Source organism: Emys orbicularis, chromosome 1, assembly GCF_028017835.1.
Source record: "Emys orbicularis isolate rEmyOrb1 chromosome 1, rEmyOrb1.hap1, whole genome shotgun sequence".
Classification (NCBI taxonomy): domain Eukaryota; kingdom Metazoa; phylum Chordata; order Testudines; family Emydidae; genus Emys; species Emys orbicularis.
Window position 1 is genome coordinate 170,537,614 of NC_088683.1, and position 11,687 is coordinate 170,549,300.

The following is an 11,687-nucleotide window of genomic DNA, read 5'->3' on the forward strand; positions in this document are numbered from 1 at the left end:
CAGAGTAGGAACCTTCATATGCTTACCAACTAGAGTACTGAGATAGTCTGACCAACAGGGCCTGAGGACCAGAGCCCAGGGAGGACTACTGGGATAGTGTAGGTGGCAGGGCCAGAGGACTGAGTCACTGAAGACCCGCCAAGAGATGCGTGCCGCCCTGCTGAACAGAACCGAAAGATTGCAGGCACTGAGAAAGGGAGTGCTCAAGAGAAAGAGGGTGCTTGCGAGAGGCAGGTGCTGACCCTGTTATAGTAACTAAACATGTTTTTTAACCTTCAAATATTGCCTGGGACAGATTTTCTATTCATACTAATGTCATGACTTCAAAGTCCAATATCTTGGACAATTCCAGGGGAAGAGGCATCCCCCTAGAAACTCTAACCTATTTCCTGTGGTACAAAGCCTGAATTCTAGCCCTCCAAAGTCTTGAGATACCAACCATACCTTAAAATTGTCACTAATTCCATGCTGCAACATAAACAAAGTGGAAAATTCCGTATTTGGCAGGAGTGGAGACAGAAGGAAAGCACATTGCAGTTTTTCTGAATGGAAGTGTTATGTACATAGATTGTAATTAGGTCTAGGGTGGTTTTTGTACTGGTAAAACAGGGTCAAAATTTAATTCAGTTCTGCCTTTTAAAACTTATTACTAACCCAAGTAGGACACAACAACAGAACTCAAACTGGCAACCGTTGATGATAAATTTTTATATTACAGAGGGGAAAGCATTTAAACAAGATTTGTATGGGTTTTCTCCCTTATTTTTCTTGGCCCTCATTCACTGTGTATTTTTCAATTGTAGTTTTCCTCTTTCCACCCTTTCACTTTATCTGAAGTAAAAACGATTTGTGTCATCAGTTACTTTTTATGGGAGGGATTTTAGAATCACAAATAGAGGGTGATGACGTCCTTGAAGCATCTAGCCCGAGAAAGAGTGCTTATTCGGACAAAATATCAGCAAAAAACAAACCCAGAAAGTTATAATCATGCTAAATTGATCCACTTTTTAAAAATTAAACTGAAATTATCAACTCCTAACTCCTCCTAAGGAAACGGGATGATTAAAATAATTAGTTCTTATGAGGAAAGACACGCTGCACAAAGAGAAAAGTCATACTAGTATAAGTGAAAGAAAGGTGGCTTTATGTATACCAGAAAGGTGAACACACTGTTTCACAGGGTATGCTGCCTGTATATACACAAGTTGCTTATTTTGGTTGAGGATTTTCTATGGCTGGATGGCCAGACAGTTGAACAAAGGGGACACTATGAAAACAAGACTCAGTTCCTCTTTCAGGTGCTTTAGAAAGCCTCTTTTAGTCCAATACAGTCATATATAGCTAACAACAGGATTCTGTGGTCGGTCTGGTTTACCATGCTTCACTTTCTGCAGACTACATGGAGACCAATTACAGAACAGTACTAGACACCTCAAGATTAGCACTAGCCCTTCAGTTATATGAAAATATTTCGACAATAAAACTCAACTCCTCTTAAACTTATTAAAATGATAAAGTTATCACAAAACACGTGCTGGAGTTTAGTTCAAATGCTTAAAAGTCCAAGCACCCACTCACTAAGGTTGTGAAGGATTTTCTACACTTATTTTTATAGTGGACCAGATTTCAGTATGGAGGAAATGTGTCTGTAAAGAGATGGTTGTGTAAACCATATGGCTCCTAGAGTCAGGATGTCCTGAGACTTACCACAAGGGTTCACATTAACAGTAAGCAACAAGAAATGACAACAGCTGACGTAAAAGGCTTCCTAAAGCAACCGAGCTCTCGTAGTACATACCTTTCTGAAAAACAAAAAGTCACACCTCGCTGAGCTTTATGACGCAAACCTCACATTAGCAATAGCACAGGGTATGAATCAGATCCCTGATTATTTTTTTTATTGTGACTTGGATTAAGCATGTAGGCATTTAGTAAGCATTTAGTCTAAGAAAAAAGAAACATTCATTCAGCAAGTTGAAAAAGAAACTTTTCCTTGATTGAGGCAAGTTAACGCGTATATAAGATCCTTGAGGTATCCTACGCATAACAGGATATCAACATATTATACCATGTTTATCACGGTGATACTGGGGCACCTACTTCCTCTAGTGCATGGCCACAGTATGCAACCCATCCCATCAGAAACAGATTTCGTCATAATGACCCTTATATCTGTAATCTCCAGGCTTGACTACTGCAGTTCACATGGAATGAAACTCTCACCCTGAAAAACCATCTCTAGTTAGCATAAAAATGCAACAACCCATCTACTCATCAACATGGCTCACTGTGAACACATTGCTACAATTCTCCATGTTCTCCATTAGATATAAAGGGCAGACTGTGATATCCTCTCTCACATTGGGATGTATCTTAACTCCAACAATGAAATAAACATGATTACATTATTAGTAAGATGCTACCTAAATTGCAGAATTAAATGGGGTCCTTATATTCAAAGGTTTCCATGGGACTGCTCAGAGCTACCCTAGACATCACATCCTTTTTTCCCCACCACTCTGACTTCCCTTCACAGCTTCTCTTCACTGGCTCAAACAGTCAATGGTGTGGGAGACCCTCATAAGGCAAACTTTCAGGGGAACTGGACCTAGACTATGGAATTTTCTCTCTGCACGAGACAAGGAATACAAACTTCAAGGGCCACAGGCCCAAATGCAAAGCCTATTTCTTCTATGTAGCTTTCCCTCCCAATAGCTCTTCTCAAAAAAATCAATTCTACACATACAAAAAAAGGTGATACCTATTCAAGTTCTATCTTACTGGCAGGGAAGGGAGAGAGAGCATTCACTTTATTTCTCTTTAACTACATGGGAGGTGCTCAGTAAGTATGCTGATGAGGGTCATACACAGTAAGTACCTAGACAGATAACACTTTGAAGTAGTAGGATAAAAAATTTTAAGCAAATATGACTAAGTTAGACAGTATTTTAAAGTATCTGCAGATTAGAGGGAAGAGATTTCCATTGCATGTGTTTAGCCATTTGATTTCATGTAGAAAACTGTGTGTTCTGTTTGTTCCATGATGATCTTTCTGAAAAATTGTTTTTAAAGGTCACAGGTTTAATGCTTTGATAAAACCGCTGTACACTGCCAAGCAAAGCACAGCAACACTTACACACCAGGATATGTTTAAATGCCACAATGCTGGTCAAGGCCCATGTGAGAAAAGTTACTAATGGCAACAGAATAAGTATCTGCTGACTATGACTCCTACTAAATTCTCTCTAATCAGCTGAACCCAATGGACGTGACAATTAGAGTATCAGTGACTAGTACATTTCCAAGGTTACAATTTGAAAGGCTCTACTTAACCAGCATCTTCTGCCACACAGTGCAGAAACATCACAAGATGCAAACAAATTGGCTCAGAATACCATACACGGGTTGAAAGTGGCTATGCAGCAAGATATTGTAACACTTCTGATCTCCAGAAAGCCACAGCGCACACAATCCCAAAGAACGAATCCTGAAGAACAAAATGGCGGATTGGCTACTGGGAAAATGGGGAGATCACAAGGTGCAGAATCACCCATCAAAGCCCACTGCCCCCAAGACAGCATTAACTATCAATGCATTGGCATTGTACATTGCAGATGGGTATATTACCAAAAGGTAGAAAGAGACTTCTGGAAGAGGCCATCTCACCAGAATGGATGAAGAGGTCTTTGCTAGGTGACTTCCACCCGAGGGAACAGTGGGTTGTCGAAGCTTCCATACCGTACCGGTGCTTGTTTTAATAAGGGCACGAGGATGCAAACGTAGCAGTGTTACTTTAAAAACAAAAAGTGCAGTGCTTTGATACGCTGTTCATGCCATGTATCTGCCACATAGATATTCAGAAACAGGCAAAGGGATGCTCCCCTGGTTTTTCACCTGATTGCCTGTGTAACTAATTTTTTTTTAATTTTGATCCTTTTTTTCTCCACAAGAGAGGTGTGTGGCCATAAGACTTTCAATCAATATTTAAAACACAGTGTAAGGACCAGTTCATATACCAAAGAACTCTGTGGTTATGATTTACTTAATTGGTTCCTTTGTGGCACTGTGAAGTTAAGTGACTTGGAAGGTTATACATTTCAAATGTTATATTGAGTGTTATAAAGAATAAAGAATGTATACATTGGGTTTCACACGTTAACTGTACTCAATAGAGACACTGAATGTTAGAGAAAAAAATTGGATTTTGGCATCCCCTCATTTTAAAAAATGCATCACTGCTATAACTCTTTTAGTAATGTGGTTCTGCATAATCACAAAGCCAGTAGTGCAAGCTTTGGGTACACATTGTGCTTTGCTCTTAGACTATATTAAACAGCAAATTAAATTGCTCTTCCTGCTTTCCATTATCTGGATAAAATTTATGGTGTGGACCATGATAAAACAACAATACAGTTTATACATGAATTTTACTTTCTATCGCACTGCTTAACAACCATACTTCCCCCTAGTACTTCAGAGTACCCTATAGTGATTGAAAGTTGAAGCACTCATACATAGGAGCACAAATACAATTTTCGTTCAAAACATTTCACAATTTCACTAACTTGAAACACTTAAAATTAATGTGAACTCTCAGCTCTGAATAGCCAGACTATTAAAGGTGTTAATCTACTCTCACATTTACATGGTAGGTGTTTCCCCCCTGCTACTCTCAAGTTAAAGCAGGGGTGGGCAAACTTTTTGGCCCGAGGGCTACATTGGGGTTGTAAAACTGGATGGAGGGCCAGGTAGGGAAGACTGTGCCTCCCCAAACACCCTGGCCCCCGCCTCCTATCTGCTCCCTCCCACTTCCCGCCCCCGACTGCCCCCCTCAGAATCCCCGACCCATCCAACCCCCCCGCTCCTTGTCCCCTAACTGCCCTCTCCCAGGACCCTCCGCCCCTAACCGCCCCCTGGGACCCCACCCCCATCCAACCCCCCTGCTCTCTGTCCCCTGATCCCATCCACACCCCCACCCCCAGACAGGCCCCCTGGGACCCCACACCTATCCAACCCCCCGTTCCCCATCCCCTGACCGCCCCCTCCCCCAGAACCTCTGCCCCATTCAACCGCCCCCTTCTCCCTGTTCCCTGACTGCTCCCGGGGCCCCCCGCCCCTTATACAACCCCCTGGCACCGGCCCACTTACCATGCCGAGCAGAGCACGTAGAGCAGCATGTCTGGCTGCCGCCGGAGCCAGACACGCTGCCGCTCTGCAGGAGCGTGCAGCTCCGCCGCCCAGAGTGCTGCCCGCACGGCGGTGTAGCTCTGCGGGGGGGGGCGGGGAGGGGGAGGGGCCGGGGGCTAGCCTCCCCAGCCGGGTGCTCAGGGACCAGGCAGGACAGTCCCACGGGCCGGATGTGGCCCGCGGGCCGCAGTTTACCCACCTCTGAGATAAAGGCATGCTCCTTATAGGAATGTACTTTTGTTTTCTAGATTTTGAAATCTATTATGCTTATGATTTTGCTGCAATATCATCAGATGTTAGAAGGCCTTTCCAATGTATCTTCAATACACTTTATAGAAAGACTTTAATGATTTGTAATTATTATTTTACTATCACACCAATATTAACTGAATCTGAAATTTATTCTCATACGTAGGTGCTGCATTTTATTTTGGGAAAAACAGTCATACACTATATCAAAGAATTAACTTTATTATGAGTCCAAAGATATCAGATGTATTCACTAGCACAAAACTACCACTGGAAATTATGTCCAGCTCTCTGGAACATGAAACAGGAGCATCACCCAAAGCTTGGTATTATGCAAGGTAATGAAATAAACCAATGCTCAAAAACATTTTGATGTAACTACTGCTTATCCATTCAAAAATAGGAGTTTGTACAGAAATACAAAAAATTGATTGATATTAAATCTATTGTTAATCAGGAGTTGTTAAACATATAACTTAACTCTCTTTATTGTGTATCAGTAAACTTTATAAAAAGTAAGTTTAGATTCAGCTTGACACTGCCCCATATGCACTGATGTGTTTACTTGTAACTACAAGACTCGGTAGAGACTGGATCAGGAACAATTAATTTTGTATTTTTCGCAAGTATTCTCAGTAGTAAATATTTACCAGAGGGGACTTTATCTAGAATGTCATGCCATCACATTTTGTTCTATCAATTTTGACAGAGTTCTTTCAACTACCAAAGGAAAGTTGTGGGTTTTTTTAAAACTGGTACCAAAGAGATTTCAAGGTGAGATACTGTATATGAAGTTGCAGCCTTAATCCTGTTCTCATAGCTAAAATATAAAACCATGAAAAACAGAGTAATCATGAAGTCTCAAAATTGACAGACCCTTAACTATAACAATTCCAATCATGGCAGGTAATATGCACATGTAGATTTGCATGATGTTGCTAATGAACTTTACATACAGCATTACGTATTCTCCAAAAACCCTAATCCCACAATATAGTTATTTTACTTTGCATGATTTTATCAAGAGTGATTTGTAGTTTTGGATAATCCCACAATGCTTGTAAATAGAGCAACAAATATGTTTTGCTACTCAAGTTACTTCATATATGGAATCTCAACCAGTGAGAAAGAGCAGGGACAGCATGGTGATGAGCATAGGAAACAGAAACCAGAAATTTCTGAGATCTAAACGCAGTCTTGACAGTGGCTCTCTGTGTCCTTGGGCAAAACAACCTCTCTGTCTTGTTCTCTACAGATAGGGGAAGAGGAGAGATTATAGTTAAAGACAAATATTACCGCTAGTAATTTAGGCCTTGAAACCACAGTCTGATCGCTGAGTGGGGACCCCTATGATTATGCAGAGACCCACTGAGTTCACTGGGACGCCGTGTGGGCATGCATATACTAAGGTTCACCAGACTGCAGGGTACAGGCCCACAACAGTATTTAAACCAACAGTTACTTGGGAATGTTTCTAACTATTTCTGGTTTTAATCCCTGTTTTTGATTTAGATAGAGGAGAAATTTACCTTCCATTGCCTACTGCTGAGAAAGGCAAGATGACTTTGTTATTTGCCAACACATTATGTTTATTCAAATGTGCTCTCTTCACTACAAGTACCAAATGCTTAACTCAAGCAAGTTACAGCATTTGGACACCATTACATCACCCTGTCTGGTATACTTTAATGTAATTTGGAAATAAAATTTGATTAACTGACAGCATCTTAAAGAGGATACATTGAAGATCAAAATTGAGGACACTTATCCAGTGAAACCAAAAAGAAAACAAGTGCAGCCTTTCCAAATAATTCTGAAGAACAGGCCACACAGTCTGTTTTGATGCACTGATATAATAATGACGAAGTTATTCTATGAAAACTGAGTGACAGCAATCCATAATTCTAAACAATGAGATTAAGATTCAAACTAACCAAAGGAAAAATGCACTGTAAGGCTTTTTGCATGGTCTAACATACTACTGCAAAGAGGGAAATATCAAACTGTACATTCCCTCTATTGTTTCAAACATGATATAGACAGATGCCATCTTTTCAAGATGAAAAGATCTTGCTACTGAAGAGTAGTGTCTGCCTCCAAGTGCCTATATTTGTGATATTAATTATGACACATTCTCTGTTTACAGAACTCAACCAAATTCAGATCTGGCAGTAATAGAAACAACTCCACTAAGTCTTTGGAGTAGCACCCATTTACATCACAGTTTAGAATTAGCTTTAGGGGCTGTTTTAATAAATACAAGTAATATTCTAGTGCAGTGGTTCCCAAACTTTTGTACTGGTGACCCCTTTCAAATAGCAAGCCTCTGAGTGCGACCCTCCCCCCCCCCCCCGCCTTATAAATTAAAAACACTTTTTTATATATTTAACACCATTATAAATGCTGGATGCAAAGCAGGGTTTGGGGTGGAGGCTGACAGCTCGTGACCCCCTGAGGGGTCCCGACCCCGAGTTTGAGAAACTCACACCTTCTTGTCAAACTGTCTTAAATGGGCTATCTTGATTATCAGTACAAAAGTTTTTTTCTCCTGCTAATAGCTCATCTTAATTAATTAGCCTCTTAGAGTTGGTAGGGCAACTCCCACCTTTTCATGTTCTCTGTATGTATATATATCTCCTCACTGTATGTTCTATTCTATGCATCCGATGAAGTGGGCTGTAGCCCATGAAAGCTTATGCTCAAATAAATTTGTTAGTCTCTAAGGTGCCACACGTACTCCTGTTCTTTTTGCGGATACAGACTAACACGGCTGCTGCTCTGAAACCTAACACTAGAGTTAGCTTCTTAGGACATGTCTACACTACAATCTTAAATCAATCTAAGTTAGATTGACTTACAGCCATCACAGCACTTGCACCAACTTACAAGGGGCAGTGGTGGGGGGGGCGCTGAGAGCCTGCCCAGACCACAACTGCCCTCTGGGGCTTCTTGCCTTCCTGCTCCCAGCTGGGAGTGGGGGGAAGCTACCGGGGGCTTCTCATCTCTGGTGGGGAGATCCGCAGCTGGAGTCTGGCTGCTGTGATCCTGGCAGGCAGCGGGGATCCTGGGAGACAGTAGGGCTCCCAATGGGGAGCTTGGGTGACAGCCCAAGCGGGGAGCCTGGGTGGCAGCTCAGCTTGGAGCAGAGACAGCAGCCCAGAGCCATAAAATTGACAAGACAGACAGCCAACAGACGATGTAAAGAAGACACTGTGTCGCCCTAACTACACCAACATAAGCCCTACGGCTCTTGTGGAGGTGGAGTTTTATGTCGGTGTAGTAGGGCACTTATATCTGCAGAAGCAAGGCTGTAGTGTAGGCACTGCACTTACACTGGCGTAGCTGCCTTATGGCGACCTAACTCTGTAGAGTAGGCCAAGCCTTAGGGTCACGTCTCCCTTGGTTCTAGGGCCTGATACTATCAGGTATTAAAACCTCAATGATCTCAAAGGAAAGCTTCCCTGTGCTGATTATCCTCAAAAATTAAGCCCTTTCCTACCTAATCACTCTGCCTCCTGAGGCTTTTACCCAGACTGTAAGCAAACTATTCCTAACTTTAGTATAGCACCTTTTTAGCTAATTTGTACTTCGTTTATAGAAAGCTGTCACTTCCATTGTGTAGTATTTAATAAAATGTGTGACTTTGAGAAAGCAACATGTAGATGCTACAAGATCTATAAACCAACCCACAATAACTGTCAATAAAATACATTTTCGGATCCAAAATAAATAGTTAAGCAAAGAAGATGTAAAGTACTTTTAAAAAAATCCACGAAAAATGGAGACAAAAGATTTAAAAATCAAAGATTTCTTATTAATCTGTTTACTCCATTAAGGGATAATCAGAGAGTGATTTTCTCCTCAGGCACAATTCTTACAAACAAACATGTATGCATATGACTGTCATGAGAGTGCTTTATAGGATGATTAGCTTAACTAAAGTTTCATGCTCAAGAGGTTTTGTTTGCAGACTGACTAAACGGGACCCACGTTGAAACATAAGGAATATTTGATGCAAAAGAAATAAATTAAGCAGTTTTCTCCCAACAGGTTTACAAGTCTGAGTTATTCTGACGAACTCGGACCAACAAGAGCAGCAGGACTTAAGGCAAACATGTACATTTCCCCACTCAAACAAGATTTAAAAAAAACATAGCCAGAGGCCAAAAAAATGAACAAATAGGTTTATCTGACCTAAAATGCAAGTCCGTCTCTTTTCAAACAAGGACACACATGGCAAAGGAATAAAATCTGCAGGAAGATGTAGATTCTCACATGGACCCACGTAAATAACTTCCTTCCCCAACAGGAGAATACAATATGTACACACACAAAACTTACCACTTTGTCCATTAGCTTCCAAGTCTTCTCCACAGTTCTGCGGTCAGCAGCTGCTTGCTTGGGGGGCCCCACAACATCCTGAATAGCATCTATGATGCCCAGAATACGCCCTTTGCGGGGGTTTCCTCCTCTGCCACCTGGGTTCCGGCCATTCAGGGAATTGGCCATCTGGGATCCGATCTTAACAAAAATAAAGAAATAAGAGAATTATCATAAGTTGTCCTAAAGACATTTTGTCATAAAAAACAAAACCATACAGTGAAGTACCATTTCCTTTCCCCCAATCAGAAAACAACAAGAGTATGTTTGGGAACTGGCTTAACTTTTTATGATGAAGAGTATAAACCCACCTGGGCTGAGTTTACACTGACAAGTGACCCTGGATTTGTTGTCAATGTATACATAAACAAGTTGAGGGTAAATTTATACTTGTGAGTGGATGGACATAGACTTGATTTTACCCCATAAACAAAAACAAACAAACAAACCCATACATACACAATTGGGAGTACACACTTTCTGCTTCCACCCTCCCTAGATGCCTCATAAAGAAATAAAAGCCACTGGTGAACCTAACACTATTGAAGATCACGTACACTCCCCTGTTTGGTTTTCCAAAGACTCCAATAAACATACAGATGATCATGTACACTCACAGCTCACCAGGGACACAAGCTTGTCACCAGACAAAGGCATATGGACTTCCATTTGCCACGTTTAAAAAAAAAAGAAAAGCCAACATGCCTGCGACGAGCAAATGTTTAGGACAACAAAATGAGCCATACATACGGTGTATTATCTTGTATAAAGAGTGAGAAACTGAAGAAGGGGAAAACCTTAAGGAGCAGGAAGGAAATTTCTTCTGTAAATCCAAGCTCCCTGAAGCTTTGTATCACAGTAGAGACAGTTTTGCCCCCTTCTCTGTCCAATCTGAGCGGATGGTGGTGGGGGCTAGAAAGCCAAAAAAGAAGTGCCCCCAATAAGTCTTCCCCTCCTTCTTTTCTCCCTCCCACCTTGTGCGCCTAGCTTCAGTCCCAGAGGCAAGGCAAGGACGCGTCCGTCCACCCACCCAGCAGCGTGTTAAATCCCAGCCGCGTTCCTGGTTCCGGAGGTTAGCTCTCTGCCCCTCGGCAGCCACACATGCTCCCGTCTCTTTGCACGCACCGGCAGGCAGCAGAGCAGTGGGACTCTCCGGGGTGTCGCTTGCTGCTCGGGGGCGGCCGCTGCCCCCACAGGAAAACAGGAGAGTTAATTCATCATGGCCCGTATCTCGCTAGTCACCCGGGGGGCAGGGCTGGGGGCGTGCACGAAACAGGAGACACCGCACAGAAATCCCCCCGCAGTCTGTGCTACCCCGCTCCTGGAAAGCGAGGCGCGCGCACACGGACAGGCTTCAGCGAAAGCTCCGCTCTGCCCTCCCCCTCCTGCAGCTGCTGCGCTCCTTGAAACATACACACACCCCCCGAGCCCGTCACTCCCACGCATGCGCACGGGAGACGAGGCGGTGGGGAGGGGAGAACGGGCGCTTTTCCAGGGGGCGGGACCCTAAGGCTCAGAACGTTAGCCAATCGGAAGGGGGAAAGGGCTTGCTTGACAGGGCAGGCAGCAAATGGGTGGGAGGCAAGGCTGGGCTGAACGGGCTAGAGCCCCTCGGAAGGCAAGGGGGGGCGGGGGCAGAATAGGCTGGCCTCCAGAGTAGGATTGATGAGGGAAGAGGCCAATGAAAGGGCTAGCCTGGGAGAGGCGGGGCTTCCGGTGCCGCCTCTTTCCCCCTGGCTTCTATCTCTCTGCTTCTTGATTTGGGGGGAGAGAAGAAGCAGGGGATAAGGGGAAGCGAAGGGGCAAGTGGAAGGGTGGGGGAGGAAAGGAAAGAGGAAGGGTGTAGGTAGGATGGAAGGGGTGGGTGAACT

At 43.1% G+C, this 11,687-nt stretch overlaps 1 protein-coding gene across 2 annotated transcripts in view; it reads right to left on the minus strand.

The window, feature by feature from the left end:
- The window catches only part of CBLB (Cbl proto-oncogene B), a 202,724-nt gene extending 191,534 nt beyond the window's left edge, over positions 1-11,190 (minus strand). The window contains exons 1-2 of one of the 2 annotated variants that reach the window (XM_065423860.1): positions 10,847-11,190; positions 9,778-9,957 (exon numbers count right to left, since the gene is read on the minus strand). In XM_065423860.1, coding sequence (XP_065279932.1) covers positions 9,778-9,945 — 168 coding nt within the window. In that variant the 5' untranslated portion in view covers positions 9,946-9,957; positions 10,847-11,190. Of the gene's footprint in view, positions 1-9,777; positions 10,030-10,846 lie in introns of those variants that run through there. The other variant, XM_065423859.1, reaches the window with a different exon arrangement.
- Positions 11,191-11,687: the final 497 nt, after the last annotated feature.